At 37.2% G+C, this 23,438-nt stretch overlaps 1 protein-coding gene across 10 annotated transcripts in view; it reads left to right on the plus strand.

Annotated features, from left to right (window-relative positions):
- Positions 1–23,438, plus strand: part of LOC140147895 (actin-binding LIM protein 2-like) — a 428,263-nt gene that overhangs the window by 399,987 nt on the left and 4,838 nt on the right. For 8 of the 10 annotated variants that reach the window (XM_072169674.1, XM_072169676.1, XM_072169673.1 and 5 more), the window contains 6 exons: positions 4,146–4,211; positions 5,210–5,644; positions 7,311–7,364; positions 13,858–13,916; positions 15,788–15,863; positions 16,622–16,773. In XM_072169674.1, the coding sequence (XP_072025775.1) occupies positions 4,146–4,211; positions 5,210–5,644; positions 7,311–7,364; positions 13,858–13,916; positions 15,788–15,863; positions 16,622–16,773 (842 nt within the window). Of the gene's footprint in view, positions 1–4,145; positions 4,212–5,209; positions 5,645–7,310; positions 7,365–13,857; positions 13,917–15,787; positions 15,864–16,621; positions 16,822–20,637; positions 20,753–23,438 lie in introns of those variants that run through there. The other 2 variants (XM_072169680.1, XM_072169678.1) reach the window with 2 other exon arrangements.

Below are 23,438 nucleotides of genomic sequence, written 5' to 3' on the forward strand. Positions count from 1 at the left end.
TTTTTTTTTGGCCTTATACTGAGTACCTCCAGGAATCCAATGAACAGCATCTGCATCTTTGCATCAGAAAGAGTGTTGTTGACAACTAAAGTATGAGGGTACCAGTCAATGTTATCCCACTACTAACTGTATTACAACCAGTGTTGAGTGTTCACTCAGGGATGTAGTTACAAACATGGTCTGGTGAGATTCAATGTAAAGTAACATCGGGCTATTCTGTTTAAAATCCATACACCCCCTATGGAAGACATGACCTTAATCTCCTACATGTATATTTCAAAGGGAGTCCCCCATTCATGGTAACTCCTTTTGAAATTCACACTCCCTATGTGGAAGATTAAGGTTGTGCTTTCTATTGGGTGTGTTTGGATTTCAACTGGAATACCTCATTTCCAGTTCCTTCTATGGCAAAATTAAAACAAAAACAACACCATACTTACTTTGGCCCAACATTGTGCTATTCCATTTAAAATTCACACTACCCCTGTGGAAGATTATGGAAATATCTTCCACAGGGGAGTATGAATTACAAATACAAATGGAATGAACACATTAAGGATCTAAAATGAGCGTTTATTGCGTTTCGACAGTATTTTTTGTGGGACATGAGAGCACCTCAGACCTATCGAATTGCATTCTGAATACTGAAGCATGTCTTTCTGATATCAAATAATTTTCATTTTTGAAAATCACAATATAATACAAATTTTATGACAAATTATAAAAATTTGATATTTTTCAAATTTTGATATATAACAGTCCTCGAAGTAAATTATATAAATCTAATGATATATTCTTAAAGTGTATGTAGCAGGGAGGAAAAGCGGACGGTCAATTGAAAATTTTGACCTTTCATATTGAAGATATGGATTTTTTCCCAAAAGACCTAATTTTTTTTTGGTGTTTTGGGAAAAAAATCCATATCTTCAATACTGAAAAGGTCAAAATTTTCAATTGATCGTCGGCTTTTCATCCCACCTACATACACTTTAAGTATAAATCATCAGATTTATAAAGTTTACTTCAAGTACTGTTAAATATCAAAAATATCAATTTTAATGATTTTAAAATTATTTGATATCAGAAGGACATTCTTCGTATTCAGAATGCAATTCGATGTGTCTGGTGTGCTCTAATGTCCCAAAATAAATACTGTCCAAACGTTCATACCCCTATTGAATACACCCCCTGAGTATCTTCCACTGAAGGAAGGTGACTTTCAAATAGAGCTGCTAATGTATTCATTCCATTTGAAATTCATACTCCACCTGGAAGATATTTCCAAAATCTTCCACAGGGGTAGTGTGGATTTTAAATGGAATAGCCCAATGGTGTTTGAAGAGTGAACACTCTCCAAATGTAATGTAGGTGACTAACATGTATGTGAATCTAGAATTGCGAGTATGTTGTAGCTAACACTTCTTTGGCTTATGTATCTGAGAGAAAATATAAAAAGGTACTTTATGTCTAGTATAGACCACTTGACATGTGACGTCATTGCCCGACAGTATGCGCACAAATTGTGGCAATTTTCATTGTTCTTTACCCTGCATTGTGCGTACACATCGTAATTTGCTCAGGGCACGTGCATTTTAAATCGCTCACTTCATTTCATAGAGTACAAGAAAGCCATTGAACAGTGTAGCGGTTTGTTCAAGCATATTGATAGACCAGTCCCTCGCCTTTGTTGATAAACAATGATGTCAAGTGGTCTATAGGACAATGTAACATCTGCATCAGGTTCATGGTAAATCAGTCAAATATGTCAGACATTTGGCACATCTTCTTGGGCAAAAGCACAAATTTGTCCACAAAATGAAATAGATTTCCTCTGTCTGTATGTGAGGATAGTCTGCAATTTTGCACAGAAATGAAATTACCCAGCATGCCATAATGGGATTCTACAGAATGAATCAGTGGAGTATTGGGCTATTCTAGTTGAAATCCCATACACCCCCTATGGAAGACATAACCTTAATCTTCCACATAGTGGGTGTAGATTTCAAATGGAGGCACCCATTCAGATTACCCCATTTGAAATTCACATGCCCTGTGTAGAAGATTAAGGTCACGCATTCCATGGGGGTATGTGGATTTCAAGTGGAATAGCCCATTGTTACTTATGCACAACAAACTGGGGTTATGAATATGCATGAAGGATGCACTCAAAATTTGAATATGCATGAGGCTCATTTGGGATTGAATCACAAATAAGGACAAAGATTTCTATTTCTACCATATAGTTACTGTTATTGGATACAATTTGCAGGTTTACATACTCCACACATCTACTGTTTTATTCAGTAATCTAGAATAAGCCCAATCGCCATTCTAACTTCCGGTTTTTGAGAGCAGTTTTGGGACACTTTGACCTCTGACATATCGGGAAAATTTACGTAATTATTATTAATTTTCTTATTATTGTCATAATTTTGATCATTAAAAATACCAAATAATTAATTTATAAAATACTAATATTTTTTATATTTGTTTTAAATATTGTAAAACATTTTAGATTATATTTTGTACGCATAAAAACCCAATATTTCTGAATTTTCTGAAAGGTCAAAGGACAAAGTGTCCCAAAACTGCAAAAACTGTCCTACAATGCATTGCAAACTTCCAATGCCGATTGGGCTTATTCTCTTTAATAAGGGCTCAGTCAATCAGTCTGGCCCTTCTGCCTTTCACATGGACAGATGTCCACAGATTTTTTGTGAAGTTACTTGTAGTGCATTGCACAACATGGTTTAATGTTGTTTCCTACTCTAGAATGTATATGTTATATCTCTATTTCCAATTTAATCATGTAACAAGTTCATCTCCTGTATGTGACATGACCTCTCAGAATCACTTGGAATTGCATGGATACTGTGAGGTCATAGGTCAATATCTGAGGTCATAGGTCAATATCTCAGAAGAATTTCTAACTTGGTTGAGACCAAAGACATTTTAGATGTCATCCTTTGATCAAATCGAATTCCATTACAGTCTGAACTGATTCAGACGAAGCTGGCATGATTCACATTTCGCCCATATTAAAAAAATATGATGAGGTACATGTTTAAGATGTCAACAATTAGCGGGCTATTCCAGTTGAAATCCATACACCCTCTATGGAAGACATGACCTTTATCTCCCTCAGGGGGTATAGATTTTAAATGGATTCACCCATTCAGATAACCCCATTTGAAATTCACACTCCTTGTGTAGAAGATTAAGGCCATGACTTCCATAGAGGGTGGCTGGATATCAAGTTGGAAAGCCCTATGTTTTGTTATCTTAATAGACAGTAGGCACACTAAGTCACTCCTCTTTCCACTCGTCATCACCATAACTAGATTGTAATGTTTGTCAATGTACATGTTGATGTAACTCAACTGATTCCATGACTTCTCTCTAGTCTGAAGGGTCACTAGTCCAAAGGTTCTCTAGTCCGAAGGGTCGCTAGTCCGAATATATAATAGGGGTTAGGGTTAGCAAGCCTTATTCTATATTCGGACTAGAGAACCTTATTTATTATTCGGACTAGCGAACCCTCGGACTAGAGAACACAATATTCGGACAAGCGAACCTTTTTCAGAATTCAGACTAGCGAATGGTAAATTATGTGTTCAGACTAGCGAACCTTAGGACTAGAGAGTTGTCGCCACTGATTCATGGGGATTCATGAAGGTTTGAATGCACCATATGAATAGACCATTTGTGACACGATCAAGAGAAATGAGTCGAATGTCGCTAATATTGATTTTGAGATATTAACAAAGAAAGTGTTAAAATCCTTTTGTTTTATATTGTTTTCAGCGGTTGATAAATTGATGTAACTTTGCAAAGAAAAGTTGTATCAACATTGGGTTTTCAGTCTCTGAAAGCATTAAATGTCCTCTTTAGAAACATGTGAAAAACTCATTTTCGACCAGGGTCGACATGTGACTCATTCCCTTTAATCATGTCACATTTCAGTAAATCTTAAAAGCCCTTATGGTTGAATCCCTTATGACTTTTTGTTGAGGCACACATTTAAATTTGGTGGTCATGAGGTGTTAAGTCGCAAAGGCTTTCGGAATATACGGAAATGATCAATTGATGAGACTTTCATGGATTTTATAAATTAACATATTTTGACCAAACATGTTGCATTACAGATCAAGAATTCTCTTACAAGTCACCACCGAGAATAACACCACAGAAAGTCAAGAAGTGGTCTGCAGGTGAGTTAATAATAATAAAGAAGGTCCTATCTGCAATAGCTGCCCTGTAAACATTTGACAATTTCTGTCCTATCTATTATATCTTAACTTAAAAGTATTACACCGGGCAGCTATTGTGGATGAGCCTTCTTGCGCTAACCCCTCAGAAATTTTTTCTGTGGTCAGTGTTATGTTAATATTGTTATGTGCATGCTGTCAGACCCTTGTGGACCTCAATGCAATGGTATACTGAATAACATAATAGTATACTAAATTCGGGGGGGGGGGGGGACATTTAACAATTGTCCTGCTGATTCTCTCCCAGAATGACTTTACTGGGACAAATACCCATAGAAATGTGCAGTTTTAATGCTAAAATGGTGATAATTGTGCTAAAACAGGCCAAGAGGAAGATACACATCGCAATTTTTGTTCAATCTCCCGGTATTTCAAGCTGGGGGATGCCCCGCAGACCTCTCAGATGAGTCAACAACAATAGATAGTATCGCAACCAATCAGAGTCAAATATGTGGTAATTAGTATTATGCACCATATGTGTTTAAATTGTTATTATAGCTCATGTTTTAGCTGTGTGAAATTTGGTCATACAGCCCAAATTCTGTGTATTTAAAAATTCATCATCGTCCACATACAAATTGCCACTTTTCCTTCCCATGACTGCATTCAAATGAGTTGTCTGTAATTTTTATTAGAATATTAAATTTCTTATAATACCGTAGAATTCCGTCTAGAAGCATATATGCCTCTAAACGAGGTTTTTTTTAAACGAAAGATATGAAAGGCCAATACCCTTCTCAAAAACATTGCAATAGATTGGTGTTACAAATATACATGTTTGTACAGCCGCCTTTATCAGTAATATAGTTGTTCAAACACCAAATAACGTTTTTGTTGAGAGTGTCTGCCTCTTGTCTCTTGTGTCAAAAAAACCTCGTTTAGAGGCATATATATGCTTGTAGACGGAATATTACGGTATTATTGTTTATATCTTATTAAAGGGAGATCAAGATCAGGGGGAAGAAGAAGCGGATTTGAAACACTACAACCGAAACCTAAACCAATGAAAGACGAAGCACTATCACTAGACGTCATCAAACAATCCCGGCTACCAGCCGCCAAGAAACCACCGCCAGGTGCACCGGCGAAAGTGGAGAGAGAAGACTGGCCCGGACCACCATTTCCACCATTAATCGACAGGCATCGAAGCAAATCACTCGGAGACTTGGACGAAGAACAGAGAGAGGAGAGAGAGGTTCAGAGGCGGATTGACGACGAAGTCAATCGTATGCCCTCATTCTTAGGGAAAGAGATCATTAAGACTGAATTGGAGAAGCGTAGACTGGAGAACATAGATCCACGCAGTGCCTCAAGAACACCAGCAGCTGACCACGAGCCCCCAATTAGAACTCGTTATGAATCGTCTGTTAATGCCTGTAAGTTTTAATCTCTGCTTTTCGTGCATGGTTCGGTAGTTATCTTAATGTCCTATAACCAGTGATAAGTACGTAATTCTCGCGTTTCACAATACGATGCACCTCTTAATGTCCTATAACTAGTGATAAGTAAGTAATTCTCGCGTTTCACAATACGATGCACCTCCAGTGGTCGCTGGGTCGAGGCCAAAATACGCAGTGCATCATGGGAAAATGTAGCAGCTAGAACGACAATGTCGACTCTGGAGTCAAAAATTTGACTGCCAAGAGCAACCACTTGAGGCACATCGTATTGAGAAACGCGAGAATTGAAGCTACCAGCATTTTGTCATATGGGTGTCAAATAGTTTGTACTATCACAATCAAAGTGAGTGATAAGACTTGGGGAGCGTCCGGACTAGCATCCATGGTAAATGTGCCATATAGGAGTGTCATACATGGAGACCGAAATAGTGTACCTGTGTCATTTATAGGCAAATGCCCAAAATTGAAACGATACTTGTTTTAAGCTTGAACGTTGCAAAGGTTTGGACATGTATGGTGAACGCAAACATGTATGCTGGCATACAGAACACAAGCGAATGAATATGTACTAAAAATCAAAGTTTAATGTCGGGGCACATGTTAAAATAACCCAGAAGTACATGTTTTTCCCTCCCCAAATGACACATAGACAAACATAGTGGAGTCTTGACTCTTTTTAAAGAAGAGATTCTCTTTGTTCTTAACTCCATGAGAACTACCTGCCGATTGGCCAAAATTAATAGTGTGTCCAATTTTAAACCAATCAAGGAGGGTATTAATAAGATCATCTGCAAATGCAAGTTTGACCATAAATAGTTTAAAGCCTAGTCATAATTGGTAATTGAAATGAGCATTTCAAGTTACCAACCAATCACAAATGCTGTTAGATGACCAGTAGTGTCCAGGGGGGTTAATACAAATTGTATTCACCTGTTGATACTCTGGTATGCGTGGAATGTTGCCCATGCGCAACAGGTGCAATGACCTGGTTGGATATTGTTATGGTGACAGGTAGGTGACATTATCTTGACAATCGCTGTTGGACATTGAACAGGGATCGGATGTCTTCATGCAAGCCTTGATGCAAGAAGGCAAAGTACGATCTTTTTCATTGGTCTGGAGTCAAAGGTCAATCACTAGTAAGTGTCCTGGTTGTGTAGTGTAGTTGCCAGAATTGTAGATATATATTGTAATTTTACTACGACTGCTTATTTTTCAAGTAATACAGTTATTGTATTACTGGAAAAATAAGCAGTCGTAGTAAAATTGCTGCCAATATTATAATCCTTGTATAACTTTTGGAGCTAAATTCATAGGCATCATTAATACAATAGAAATAAGTCAGTTTGGGCATCAGTTTACTTGGAAAGGCAATTGAATGAACACACCATGATAAAAAAGCCTGCATTCCCATGGCTAACCTGTGACCCTTGGCCTGTGATAGCACATGCAAACTTCAGTGTGTGATTGTGGGACACAGCAGAAGCATGGAATTATGTGTGCATCTAAAATAGCACAATTTGTTCATTCAATTGAATTTCTGACTACCGACTAGATTCATTTAATTGTAAGCTTATAGCAGCATGATGCAACATATATTTGATGTATCATGTCATGGCTTAATTATCTCTTGTTTTCACAGTGCCACTGAGAGAACGACAGCGTCACTATTACACACCACTGCATCTAATAAGAGGTGACACATTAGCTTGGCACATTGCTTTGCAATGGCTGTCATGTCTGTTGAATTCAGCAGCATTTTGTTTGGCATGTTTGAATTTGGTGCTTTTCAGCATTGTTTTTATCAAATGTTCAACCAATCCTATAACCCATTAGCCAGTGGCGGCACCAGAATTCTTTTTCTGGGTGGAGGGGGGTAAATTTTTTGACAATTTGTCAAAAAGTTTTCATTTTTTTACCCAACGTTGAAGATGTCCCCTATTTCCTGATCTGACTAATGGTTTGAAAACTTAGTGGAGGTGGGAGGAAAGCTTTCATCCATAAGTGGGTGAGGCCCGGGGGGTGAGGTAGGGTTGAGGGAATAGTTGTGCCCATGCTGGTGCCGCCACTGCCAGTAGCTCATTTCTCCCTCCCTCCATTGCAGTGAATGTGGTCATTCATAATGGATGTAGCAGCTAGCTAAGAATGGGGCATAGCAACTAACTTGAACTAGAGGAGCAGAATTCAACAGTTATGTCTCCTTCCACAGCTTAGTTGTTATGCCTCTCAAAATGGTGTGGGATATCTTACTAGAATAGATGCCGTATTCCAAAAATTGTCCTCTGATTTTTATAACTTGGCTTTTGACCATAATTGGGTTTGCTGTGATATGTTTCTAAACCCAATTTATAATATTAATGTTTGAAGTATTATATTATTATTAATGTAATTTTATTATTCTTTTCATATATTGTCTGTTTTATTTAAACAGGGTATAAATCTTCTAGGCCCTACTTTTTATACTAAATAGTATCCTGGTTTTAAAATACACCTCTTGATAAGGCCAAATGGAAAAATGCTCCTAATAAATGAGTGTTTTTAAAATAAGAAACTGATAAAATTGGGGGGAAAATGGGGGCCAACTTAAACAGGGTAGAAATATTAAGTTGTCCCACTGACTTGAAACTACTACAGCAGAACACAATTGCATATGAAACACTTTCTTTACTATATGATTTGATCAATAATGAACTGAATGTTTTTAGGGTGCCCAAGCACACTGCAGGTTTCATCCGATGTAGTTATTTTGAGCTGCAGGGTTTCAAGAGCACACCTCCATTCTAAAGATGGTACACTGTAACTTTGATTGGTGCTATACTAATGCCTAAAATATTAATAATGAAGGGAAATCACTTGTTTGTACTATTAGAGGTGGTATTTTGAAACTGGGTTGTCCATGAACAGTTTCTCCCAAAAATACAAGTGATACTGAGTTACATATTCCAATATCCCACAATGCATTTAGAGAGATGTTACCTATATCTCAATCCAGTATTAGAAAAAAGGTTGGCCCCCAAACCAGTGAAAATCACAGCAGGTCTGCTGAGATGTTAATCCTGTTACCAAAGTCGTCTGCAAGACTTATTCAACATGTTCAATGCTGACTTTATCATCAATTTTGAAGTCTGGCTTAAACCCATGAGAACTACCTGCCGATTGGCCAAAATCTTAGATTATTAATACACAGATTGGAATTTTCCATGCCTGTGCCCTCTAAGTGTACTCGAATTCAGCTGACACCGGTACAGCGTACAGACCTGGCGACATCGCTTATCTGACGCGCAAAGTTTCTTTTGTGTACGCTCGCGCTGTTTGCGCTATTTTTGAGTTTGCTCACACGGTACCTGACTTAGCGTTGATCCCCTGAGGCAACATGCCATGTTTCCGCGGTATGGCCAAAATGAATATTGTGTCCAATTTTGAACCAATCAAGGAGGGTATTAATAAGATCATCTGCAAATGCAAGTTTGACCATAAATAGTTTAAAGCCTAGTCATAATTGGCAATTGAAATGGGCATTTCAATCAACCAATCAGAAATGCTGTTAGATGACCAATAGTGTCCAGGGGATTAAGTGTCACAAAATGTGGACCAGTGTAACATAAAATCTTCAAACTGTGATACATATGTGTCATGTGTCAATTTTACAGTTGAGTTCAGGTCCACAAAAAGTTAAGCCTATTTCCAACACTATCTTCATCAGACCATACAGACCAACTTCCTTCAGCATTGTAACTCATAAAGTATCTGAAAATCAAATTTGAAGATGAAAATATATCTCTGAATGCACTTTAGAGCATTACAAAGAATGGAACTTGGGAATGAAATGCATGCTTAGATTTCCTCGAAAGATTTCATCTTCTTGAAAGGGTGGAGGGTGTTTTATTCCATAAGATGTACAAAATTAGACTAAAGCAAATAATAAATAAAATGTACACATAAGTTGGGATGGGTGTCTACCATGATCCATTGATTGAGTGGGAATTATCAGTTTGACAAAATTGGGTTTTCCGAGGCTTATAGTCCAATTGTGTTATACAGTTCATTGTGGCAATCCTGATGGGTAGAATATGTAATAGACTCCTAGCTCAAAATTGTGAACTTCACTCGGCATATGCGGTATTTGAAAGAATGTCTACATGTCATGACTTATAGAATCTTATTACGAGTAGGTGGACTCAAATCAAGCCCCATGCATATTCCACCATGTGGATTGTCATCCATGGGGCTCAAAATGATGTATAGAGAAAATTGAATGATAAGTAGCATCTATGATTTATTTGACATAGGTTTGAGCATGTGACACTATAAGCAAATGAATTGGTGGAATGACAGTGTAACATTGTAAATGGTCAAACAAGTGCTAAAATTAAATATGTCGGGTGCTTGAGTGACACTATTTTAGTAATGAATGTCACACAATTATGGCTGAGTCCACCTTCTCCAGTTGAATTCTTTGGTTATGACCATACTAACCTAGATTGTGTCCGATACTAACTTTGCATCCCAATGCCTGTTTTGTGCATTGTTAAATTTCTGTCAGCAACTTTCATAAATTTGGATGTGATCTTTTGTTGACAAATTTGTTGCTTTTGCTGCAAAAAGGAAAAAATACAAGTCAAGTGTGTTAATTGGTTGTGTTATAAAAGACCAATCCTGTGCATGGCAACTTGATATTGTTTTGTTTTGTTTGTTTCATTGAGTGAGCTAAATTGATTGAAGCATGTGGAAATTTTACTGTAATGGGCTATTCAAGTTGAAATACATACACCAACTGTAGAAGACATGACTATAATCTCCCACACAGGGGGTGTAGATTTGAAATGGAGTCACCCATTTTGGTAACCCCTTTTAAAATTTACACTCCCTGTGTGAAAGATTAAGGGCATGTGTTCCATAGGGGGTGTAAGGATTTCAACTGGAATACCCAAGTGAGGTTTGAATGTGTCAATTCTTAATGATACTAGGACTATAATACAGTAGCAGTGGTGCTGCAGGGTCAGGCTAGAAATGGTCATTTGTGACGTGTCATGTCAAAAGGAGACACTTTTGGGCAGGATCATAAATGGAGAAATAGCCAAAAATCTGCCCGTGGGTGATTTTTTCACAATTTGGATTTTTGCAAATTTGTGATGTTGTTAATGTTAAAAATATTGTCAGATAGTTATAGACCGGAATATAACTGGCATCTTATATTTTTGACACATTTTTGCAGGTAATTCCTACTCTCAACATTGTCAATAATAATTTTAAAGGCCGATATCTCAGTTTTCAATTTTATAATAGGGCCTACCATAATTTATGAACTCAATATCTTCACTTAGGAATGTCCGATTTCATTGGAAAAAACGGCGATGTGGAGCAAAATATCTCTTTATTTAAGATATGTAGAAACCTCAAAATTGATAACCTGCCCAAAAGTGTCTCCTTTTGACATGACACGTCACATTTGACCCCTTTAATCAAAGAGCATCCCTTCAAAACCGAACCCACACAAATCTTCATTGTGATCAAAAACGTAGGAAATTCTTCATTGTGATCTGAACTGTCAAACTTTTTTTCACCAATTTTAGGATTACCTATCCTTTGCAAAATACCTTTGCACTTCTATTTCCCTTCAGAAGAACATTTCTGGCATTACCACTGCATGTCTAGTCCCCTTACGGGGCATGCGGAATCTGTCACCGTAGACCAACACTTTCCACTATTTGCATGGTAATTTGAACCCCTTTTTCCATAGTAAAAAGCGGACACAATACATACAACTTTACATTGCTACAAAAAGAAAGATTAAACAAACTGATTGGGGGGGGGGGGCTCAAAAGCAAATTTGACCACCCTCTTTAATGAACCCATGGATAGCCCTCATCATACATGTTGGCCAAAATTTGAACTTTCTTCCCCCTCTGGTGAAATTAAATTAAAATTTAATCATTTGTCATTGTAGATTGATTATTTATTTATTATTTTATTGCTGAATACAGCAATTTGTCATCTGCATGTTTTTGATGTAGAAAAAGACACTCTCCTTTTATCAACTTATTTATATAGCATTTTTATATTCAGACATGTACATGTAGGATGCTCTCTTACAGGCCCATAGCCAGAATTATAGGGAGTACAGATTTTCCAAATATAGATCTTTTCAAGAGAAATCTTTATAAAAGTAGACCTTAATCTACTCTGAAATTGACTTATGGACCCTATTTTTAAACAAATTTCACCGAAAGTTCATGACATTGTTGGCCTAATTTTGCTCCCTTTTTTGCAGATAAAGCAGACCTTTTACAGGTTTATGGGTATGGGGGGATGTTACCCCCATTGCATCCCCCAGGCTACGGGCCTGATCTCTTTTATTGTGATCAGTAATCATATATATGTTATCATAATTTATTTCATGAACATGTTTTGTGCAGTAAGTTTGTAAGTCTAAAATATGTAAAAGAGTCCCGCAAAGCCTAGTTTTCCATTTCAGAATCCCCCAACATGCGCACTTACAATTATTAGACTGGGTGTAGATACTAACTTATCAACTTTATATCAACTTGATTTATTATTGAGATCTGTACTTGGACAGTAAAAGGTTCGTTTGCTCCTTGCAAAAAACATTGTAATGATGATCATTAACTTAACTGATGTATCCCCTCCAAAGGACATGGTACTCTCATGCTTAATAGCCCAATTCCAAATGTACCATGGATAATCTATGTCAATTGTTACCAATTAGATGCAGATTATTTTTGTTCCCAGCCCAGTGTTTAGTAAATTCCTGCTGGGGATTGAACTAGGGCTTTGGTGCACCAGATGTCAGTCTCTGCTGGGGACTGAACCAGGAACCTTGTGCACCAGGTGCACAAACTCCTTGCTTACCTACAAGTTAATAACAAATTCCAGTTCATGTGAATGTGTTGCTCATATTGTGGTATGTTTTACCTAAAGTAAGCCACATTGTCATGTCAAATGCAAGTTTACCTACAGTAAGCCACATTGTCATGTCAAATGCAAGTTTACCTACAGTAAGCCACATTGTCATGTCAAATGCAAGTTTACCTGCAGTAAGCCACATTGTCATGTCAAATGCAAGTTTACCTACAGTAAGCTACATTGTCATGTCAAATGCAAGTTTACCTACAGTAAGCCACATTGTCATGTCAAATGCAAGTTTACCTACAGTAAGCCACATTGTCATGTCAAATGTAAGTTTACCTACAGTAAGCCACATTGTCATGTCAAATGCAAGTTTACCTACAGTAAGCCACATTGTCATGTCAAATGCAAGTTTACCTACAGTAAGCCACATTGTCATGTCAAATGCAAGTTTACCTACAGTAAGCCACATTGTCATGTCAAATGCAAGTTTACCTACAGTAAGCCACATTGTCATGTCAAATGCAAGTTTACCTACAGTAAGCCACATTGTCATGTCAAATGCAAGTTTACCTACAGTAAGCCACATTGTCATGTCAAATGCAAGTTTACCTACAGTAAGCCACATTGTCATGTCAAATGCAAGTTTACCTACAGTAAGCCACATTGTCATGTCAAATGCAAGTTTACCTACAGTAAGCCACATTGTCATGTCAAATGCAAGTTTACCTACAGTAAGCCACATTGTCATGTCAAATGCAAGTTTACCTACAGTAAGCCACATTGTCATGTCAAATGCAAGTTTACCTACAGTAAGCCACATTGTCATGTCAAATGCAAGTTTACCTACAGTAAGCCACATTGTCATGTCAAATGCAAGTTATCAAGCAGTCACATAAGAGCACGGCATTATTCTGTATACATGTATGTTGACTTATTATTTGACTGAAACAACTCATTCTATTCACTGATGAATCTAGGATTTTTTTTAATGGTTACACTGTTGGGGGATAGGGAGGCTGTAGTTTGCAGTACCTTAAATTAGGTTCATACGCATACTTTTGCTGAGATGCTTACACCTCATGAGCCCCTTCCTGGATCCACCAGTGGTGTACTTCATTGTTCTACAGTGCATGTGACAGCTAGACCACTTTAGCAGGGGAAATATTTAATATTATTTATGGTAAAATAAGTATCCTATCCACTCGTTGGTACATGATGATCTTAGTGATATATGTGTAAGCCCTCAAGAAACTTGTTATGTCAGATCACAAACAGAGATTGATTACTTTTCTCATAATTTGTTCAACTTTATTTTTCAGCTGCCACTTCAGCACCAAGAAGTTCAACCCTTCCAAATACCATGCGCTACACTAGTGTTGTAAGTATTAGGAAAAACATTTTGTTTTGTTGAATTTTTCCATCTAAAAACATAAAAGCATAAAAACACATTGTGAACAAGAATGTGCAGGAAGTCTGTGTGTCTGCATTTGGATTAAGAATGCAAAAGGCTTGCTGCTGTCCATGTTTGCTATTGTAATGGGCGAATCCATTTGAAATCCACAGTCCCCCTGTGGAAGATTTAGCGTAAGTCTTTTACAGAGGGAGTATGAGTTTCAAATAGAATAGACAGTTGGGTAACTTCCATTTGAAATACTCACTCCAGTTGTGGAAGATATAGGTAAAGCCATATACAGGGGGTGGAGGGATGTGTGAGTCGGGGTGTGAGTTGGGTAATAGAAACAGAGGAGGAGAATTATGACTTGCCGCTATCTTTATTCAGACACTAGCGGGAGACCCGCGCTTTGCGCGGGTCCCCGCTAGTTGAGTAAACGGAGGCGGTTAGTAAAAGGAGTGTTTAGTAAGCGGGAGTGTTTAGTAAGCGGGAGTAAGCGGTGATGATAATCATGATGTCTTGGTGTAGATTATTCATCCAGCAATAATCAGATGTTGATAATCATGTTAGCTCCTGTCATGTAAGAAGCTAAACTTTTATTTAAGTGAATATCCAGATCTGTGATAATGTTGTTATACTCACTCAATCCCTCAGATTTATTTTGCAAATCTGTCACCCAATGACCCCTTTTTTCATGACCCCCTCAAATATTTTAGGCGCTTAGCTCGCATTGTGAACAAATTTAACATTTTTGTAGCAATTTCAGTTTCAAAAAGGCAAATTTTCACAAAACGTTGCCCAAAAAGTTATGTTTTACGGTTAATGGCACTTCAGACATGGGGGATGATTGGGGGTGTTTGTGTCTTGTCTGGAGTACATTGGGAACTAAACTCTGCTTATATGCATGATACACGCCAGGTTCCTACTAAGGCTGTTTGGTACAGGAGTTGCCAGAGTTAACACAAAGGCTTCCAGGAAGAAAAAGTGTTTTTCAGTCCAATGTGACCATTTATTGAGATTGTGGGATAGGCTTTTACGACGGGGTTTTCAGAGCCACCAAAACTTACAAAATCAGCAGATAGGCGAGATCTGCTTGTTTCTGTTGACAAGGGGCAGTCTTCAGCAAACGGCTCTTTTCAGAGCCACCAAAACTTACAAATTCAGCAGATAGGCGAGATCTGCTTGTTTCTGTAGACAAGGGGCAGTCTTCAGCAAACAGCTCTTTTCAGAGCCACCAAAACCTTTATATTAGCAGATAGGCGAGATCTGCTAGTTCTCTGTAGACAAGGGGCAGTCTTCATTGCACGGCTCTTTTCAGAGCCACCAAAACTTACAAAATCAGCAGATAGGCGAGATCTGCTAGTTTCTGTTGACAAGGGGCAGTCTTCAGCAAACGGCTCTTTTCAGAGTCATCAGTAGACAAAGGCGGTCTACATGTCTCATTCTTAGGTACTTTGTCCTGAAGAAGTCAGAGCTACTCTGACGAAAGCTTGACAGTTCTAAACTTGTCCGACGGCGAACCCGCTAAAAACCTACTAATTATTTATTGAGATGTTTGGTTGAAATAAAGTTAATACTGATACTCTCACACTGTATTTTTTGTGAGATGTGCTCCAGAATTGTTTTTGATCAGAATACCCTCAATTCTTACCCATAGCTGACTACAAGGTAGCATAGGTAGTCCGGATTGTCCTTACCTGTTGTTGAAGTGTGAGTGCATTAGTATGTGGGTTTGGGTGTGGTGTTTATATATGTGTAGATTGGGTTGGTCAGGGCAAGAAATGATCATGTTGTAAACCTAGTATTATTAAATCCTAATTTTGCTTTTCTTGATTTGTTTTCTTTCTCTCTTGCAGATGGATGCATATAAAAAATCCAGTTCCCTTCCACAAAATGCCAGGGACCTCATAAGTCCCTCATGGTACAGTGATGGTAAGTTACATGATGATGACGATGATGATGATAGTGATGATGAAGATGATGATGATAGCAGTTATTAATGACAATGTTAGGGATCAAATCAAAACTCGACAGGCAGTCAGCTGCCGGTTCTGGGTGGTTCTGTCCGGTTGGAGCCAGTTTCTATTGTTCTAAACCATAGGCGTAGATCCCGGGGGGATGGTGGGGATAAATCCCCCCCAATATTTTACCAGGGGTGATGGTCCATACAATCATCCCCCCAATGTTGACGCCTGTATGTGGTTTTCTGACCAAATTAACCTCATATTTGGCCATTTTAGCCCCAAAAGTACAAATTTTTGCGCGCTTCGCACAAATTTATTCCACTTTTGCACCATATTTCATCAATTTAGCTTCAATATGGTAAATTTTTTCTCGCACACTTGTAATTTTAACTTTTTCTGTTGCCAAAGGTGCTTGATATACTATACTTTCAAGAATTATTTCCGACCCCATCCCCCCAATGTCAAAAATAAATCTATGCCACTGTTCTAAACAATGGAACGTGGTTCAACCGCCGGTAACCGCCTGTAGAGTTTGATTTCATCCCTATGTCAATGAAGATGATAATCATGATGACTTATTGTATCTAAAATACTCCCTTAACCAATATGCTTACATAATATGCTGTGTTACCAGAGAAAATCAGTTTGAAAAAAATTGATTATTTAAAAATTACGTTATAACTATCATTTCAAATCATACCATGTTCCACAATTTATATTTTCTAGCTTCCGACGGCAGTTATCTGTCCAATGGCTACACAGGCTATACAAACAGCATGGACTTCTCTTCACCAAAATCCATAGGTTCTCTGTCTGAACACGAGCTCAGAATGCTGCGAATCATAAGAGGGCGCTCCTTGCCCAATGTCGGCCATAAGGTAAAGAGGGACGGCAAGTGAGCGTGTCTCACAATTAAGAAATCTCAAGTAAGTTAGGTTACCATTTTGAAAACAGATGTTTTGCATCCATCTCTGTGGCATCTTGTGAGCCTTGTGAAATGTGTATCGTGACCCTTGTGCATTTTGAAATGTAAGTACGTAAGCTTAGCCGGCAATGTCTACACTTAGGTCAGCAAAAGGGCTAACACCAACTTTGTAGGTAAAATCCCGTCACTGGTGCAGAATTCTGCATGTTTCCCCCGTCACATCTTTTTGCACTTTCGCAGCCAGACTCTGTCAAGGCTACTTGTGGCCAAGCTACTCTATTCATTCCTATACCAATTTACACCCTGATGTGGCAGTGACGTCAACATATTGAGGCAGCTGTGTCGCTTGTGTATCTATGCGGTGTCTTTAAGCATATGTGCGCCAGCCTTTTCAGCGAGTGCTAGCGATTTGAAGCTTCACCCACTGAAATGCGCACTGTCGTCACTGCCATATCGGGGTAAAAAATGATATAGCTACATGCCATTTGTCACCTACTGATTACAGGCCATATCAAAATTCTTTCAGAAAATTTTACGGATTTAGCAAGCGACTTTTCAGATATATGTTACTGATAGTGATTGATTGGCTGATTGAATCGTATCAACAATATCAGCTTCTTTCGTATTGGCTGATCAAGTCACTTGGAATCAAATGATGATGCGCATGTCACTAAGTGCAAAAGGATTGTGACGGTATATATTTTGGTCAGAAGTACCTTCGGAGGTACATTTACCATGTTTGTAGTTCTTACATGGATAAATGTAAGATTTGAGTACCATTAGGCATAAATAAAATTATTTTCAGAGGGAGTCTAACTGTGTATTTTATGTGTCAATGAATAACAGTAATAGAAAAAATTATAACAGGAGATAACCTAGGCTTTCTTTAATGTTGTTTTAAGTTATAAATAATAAAATGAGTGGTTTAATGTGTGATATGTTAATAACCATGGCCACAGCACAACTCTACAATGGGTACAGTATTTCTTTATCTCAAGAAACATTAGTTGACCAGTTGGGGGAGGGGACATTGAAAAAAATGTTGGGAGAAGTTGACAACCTGCAATATTTTAGAAGTGGGTGGTCATTTTAACTCCCTGAGCACTACCTGCCGATCTAACATTGTTCTCTGATTGGTTAATTACATGATATCTTTACTTTAATCACCAATCAGAAGGAGCTTTGCAAATAATTCACCCCAATTTTGTTTGCGTAGGGAAATTATTCTAACAATGTTGCTGATTGATCCAATTGATAATGGAAACTTCTTTTTAGCCAATCGGCAGGTAGTTCTCATGGGGTTAATAAGACAATAGGTGGGGAGTGGCATACTTTATGTCATGTGTTTGTCTCTCTGATTGTCTTTCTGTATGTCAAGCTGTTGTCTCACATGTTTCCACATCTTGTTTTGCACCGATCTATATACCATTATACAACACTAAATCCATTGCCATTTTGCATTGCCAATGCTACCTGGCATGTGCCTTGCATGAGTGTATGTAATTATATTGGGCTCATCCATTTAAAATACACACTACCCCTGTGGAAGAATTTGGAAATATCTTCTACGGGGGAGTATAAAATTCAAATGGAATTAACACATTAGGGAGTTCCATTTGAATTTCATACACCCTCTGAGAAAGATTCAACCTGAATCTTCCACAGAGTGGAGGGTGAGTTTCAAATTGAGCAATCTAATGTGTTCATTCCATTTGAAATTCATTCTCCCCCTGCAGAAGATATTTCCAAAATCTTCCACAGGGGGAGTGTGAATTTTAAATGGATAAGCCCATTGTCATGCATGTGCATGATCTGATCCAATCAGGCCGAAGGAGGCAATTTTGACAATACGAATGAGGTAGAACAAAGAGTACCAACTCTGCCATGTTTGTGTGTTGCTCATAGAGGCAACTTAATGTACCTCTGGATTATTTCCCTATGCACCCAGCAAACTTTGATTATAGGTTAATAAACATGTATCACTTGTTGAGATTGAAATTGTATAAAATAATGTGTGCGTACTGAGATATTGATGCGTCTAATGCACAAGCCGCGAAGGGTTGAGTGCATTAGACGCATCAACATCTCAGTACAAGTGCATTATTTTGCATAATTTTTCAAGCAACAAGTGATACACATTTATTAACCTATTTCATTCACGAGGAGGGAAAATGCAATTTTAGCTGTTTTTATAACAAAAAAATATAAATGCATCAACCCACCCGAAAAATGAATTGATCCTAAGTGAAATCACTGCGCGTAGTGCCATTACACATAATCAATGCACACTGCGTGCTTTTCTAATCACTTTTCTGATAGGCTACTTCGATATAGGAGTGTATTAATCCACAGTGTGGGGGTGTTTGTGTTGTGCCAAAAATATGCACTAAGTGCTGAATGCGCAAACCATTGTAACACTAAGTAGTGGATGCCGGCGCAGGTATCCACTACGATAAAAATATTGGCCAGCCCATCCATTATGACACGATATTGGATAGGCAAAAGACAAAATCTTATCTTTTATTCTCATTCTTATTCAGTTTTAATGTAATTTTTGCGAGAAAACTGCCTTTTTTCAGCAAAAAAATAAAGTTACTTTTGTGAGGACATCCCTGTTGTTTTAAATGAACGAAACCATCACGAACATCTAAGCCGCCGAATCGCGTTCTTAGTTCTCGCGCGTGTATTACGCTTGAACGCATTATCGCGCGATCATTGAGGAGAACAAGCAAGCGTGCGCGCCGTTGCGTGGCGGCTAGCGCCCTGACTAATATCACTATCAACTATTGTGAGATATTATACACCAGAAAACCAATCAAATTACTTGAATTCTTTACAAGACGCACCCATTGAATAAGAATGAAGCTTAAAGATGCAAATTATCGTTCAATTTTGGGCCATTGCTGATAAATGTCAGTGGTACACTATTTGCCCTCCTATGCAACAAATCAAGATGGTGGATTTACTATAGCATTAGGTGCAACTTTGAGTCTGTAATTTTTGGGTGTAATATCTTTGAAAAATTCAGATATCATCATCATCATCATCATCATCATCATCATCATCATCATCATCATCATCATTATCATCAGCTTACTTGATGAAAAGTATACTTTTGATAAAATCTTTGGGTAATACAATCAGGTAGGCCTATGCGACCCATGAGCTTTACTTTATTCCTTTGACAACTCTTCCCAACCATTGTCAAATGGTGATGAATCCACACTTTTACATTAGCGTATTCCGCGCAAACACAAGTTAACGGAAGTATATGCATTATGTGTAAGCGCTTAAATTTGGCATAACACCCGCTGCCTTTTTGATATTAAATAAGCAGATGATAAACCACTGTTTAACATGATTGAATCCCTAAATGTATAATGCCCTGTTCTTGATCATTCGCCTCTTTGTGAAATTGACCTCAGATTTCACTTTATATACATTAATCCTTCATTACCTCAGCTAGTTTCCCTAAATCAAAAATGCATGTTTATGCGCTCTGTGTCATTGTTGTATATGGTATTTTGTGTTTGCCAATTGTGATTTCATTTTAACAAAGTAACTTCACAATAATTTGTTGAATTAGTAAACATATTAAATTTTTATCCACTAAATGTTTTGAAATGATAATATATAAAGATGAATATAATTGAGTAGCTCTGAGAATTATACACATCATATTTTAATGATAACTGAAAGTTTAAATATGTGCCACCCCTAGTACTAATCATTTTGCAATTATTTATACTAATTTATTCCTATTATTTTCCTGCCTACCTTATGGACCCTATGTACGCTTACTCACTGTGCATTACAGTCTACACTTGAAGACAGCAACAAATTACCCCCTAGTAGTAAATTAGGTTCTCGAAAATCTCTCGGAAAATGCATTTCACTAGCACACATGCCTGTGGTAAGTCCTATATGTCTTATGGGCTGTTCCAGTTGAAAGTCATTCCCCCTGTGGAAGACATGGCCCTAATCTTTCATACAGGATGTAGATTTGAAATCCACACTCCCTATGATTAAGGCAATGTCTTCTATAGGGTTGTATGGATGTCAACTGTATAGCTCAATCTGTGCATCAAATAGAATTACAAGATTCAATTTCAGTCCAATTTTAGTAGTCAATTAATTAGCAGAGCAGATGTGGTACCTGTCGTTGGTTGTGATCCATCTTTGTTGAATATTTAGTTACATATACCAACTTTTTGCTGGTTCCATACATTTTCTTATTGACAGCACTATAAGAATTATTAAAAGCCCAAGTTTGTTGATACAAGTACTAATTTAATTGACTTTGAGGAGATTTATAGTCATTTTCATTGTTTTGCATAAACTATTCATATTTGTTAACAATGTCCATTGTGTGAGTATTTTGAAAACCAAACATGATATATGACTAAACTCCCAAGTTTAACAGTTTATGATAGTTTATGACATGTTTATACAAAAATGCAGACTTTAACATAAAAAACAGCAATGTGGATATGACGAATCTTGTGTAAAATCATGAAAGTTGACACAGACTGAATGTAATATTTGAATGCATTAAAAAAATCTCCCAAAACTTTAAGAACGAATGGGACCTGTTTTGATTGTTTAAACATGTCAATATCTGATTTTCTTGGCATAAGTGGAGAAGGTAAATTTGCAGAACAATAGATAATAATTCATTTACAAAGATTCATTTTCTAATTTTACATGACATTTTTTCTGTTAACTTAATCATTCAGAATGAGATTGAACACTATTTGCTGTCATACCGTAGTTATTGGTTCACGCTTGATCTGAGCACCTATTGCATTTAGGCCAAAAAAAACCCAGACCGACCCTAATTTAAAAAATCAGAAAAAGGTGGTTTTTTTCTATTTACTGTACAAAAGAATACCGACCCTATATTTGGAAATTCCTGAAAAAGTTTTTTGTTTCTTTTCAAATTTTTACATTCTGAAGATGTAAAAAAAAATACTTTAGAGCTTGTGTTCAACATTTTAGTTGTTTTGTAATGGTAGTTGATTCATTTTGACACCAAAATTGTCTGATTTTTCATATTTTGAGCCTTAATTAATACAAACAGTAGAGTTTGCTAGTAATCAAAAAAAAAAAGAAAAAAAAAAAGAAATCCCGACCGACCGACCAAATTGTTAAAATTCATTTGAGGGCAAGCAAACAATTTTTTTTTCTTGGCCTTATGATATGATCATTTTGATCATAGTTCCAAACACAGATAGCGTGAACCAATTGAACTAACAATGATCAATTTTGACGTCACATGATGCAAATTGTAAAAAACTCAATATTTAAAAACTGATCAAATTGTGACTATTTTAGAAGATTATTTTTTACGACACTTGTTAATTTGTTAGTATTATTTCTTTTTTAGATATTATAAAACCATGTCTTTCTTACATTGGTGTATCATTATTGTGTTACTGTATTGGGTTTGTTTACTAATGCTTTTGTTGGGTATACTAATTATAATTTGTTCATTTCTTGCTTCTAACTTTCATGAAATGCTTTCTTTGTTTGTATAACAATGGATTCATTGGTTCATCAGAAGCCAGAGAAAGAGGTACATACTCAATTGCACAACATTCATATGTTCTGTGTCTGTCCTTGTGTGTATGTGTTCAGTGTCGTCTCTTTTTTTTTTGAAGGGGGCATGATGGGGGAGGCAAATATGTTTTTTGAAAAATTTATAGGGATTGTTATTGCGCTCACTCAACTTTGACCCTATCCTATCCTAATGCATAATCTAAACCTATCCTAACCATAACCTAAATCCTAACCCAATAACTCTTACAACTAGCAGTAAACCTTTTAACCATCGTAATATGATATTGAAGCAAAATCCGATTTTATCTAGTCTAAAGTTTTTCAACCACTTGTCAAAATCAAAATTGAGTACTGCAAAAAAGTGAAATAGTTAATCAACCTTTTTACAAAATACAATTATAAGGTTTAAAGTTTGTTCTGCTTATAATAGGCGAAAATTATTTGGTTTTTGTTACTGCATGTGTCAATAAAGTCCCAACAACTTGCGCTTGCGTAAATTCAAGTGTGCGCCAGTCGTGCATTGCGCAACACACAGTTAGCGTAAGTGCTGCACCCAGCTGCGTGCATGCCATTCTATATCAGTACACTTATGAGTCTTAATTTTTTCGCCTATTATAATCTAAACAAAACTTTTCGAATTAAGTTCTACCTATAATAAGGTAAGTGTAAGGAGGTGAATGATGCTTGTGTATGAAAAGAGGATAAGGGCAACAATAATATTTCAGTTGTAAGTATGTCCAATGCAAACAAAAAATCCCATGCAAAAACTTGGATTTTGTAGATGACACAATGAGTGCTACTAGAGAGCCATACCAATTGGTATGATCATCTTGTATCACATGTGGTGTTATTTTTAACATTCAAGGTTTTGCATTGTTGAATGACTGTGCATTGTGGCGGCATGTAACCAGCTTGCGGTATGCTGGTATTATCTGCTCCTAAAAAAGTACAGGGGAAAGTCAAGGTCTAGAGGGTTCTTGGTATGTCTTGCATGTAAAAGCTTAAAAAGATTGAAAAGGGTTCTGCAAAGGTTAAACAGAACCATTAGGTGGTTCTGTG

Source organism: Amphiura filiformis, chromosome 3 (genome assembly GCF_039555335.1).
Source record: "Amphiura filiformis chromosome 3, Afil_fr2py, whole genome shotgun sequence".
NCBI classification, from domain to species: domain Eukaryota; kingdom Metazoa; phylum Echinodermata; class Ophiuroidea; order Amphilepidida; family Amphiuridae; genus Amphiura; species Amphiura filiformis.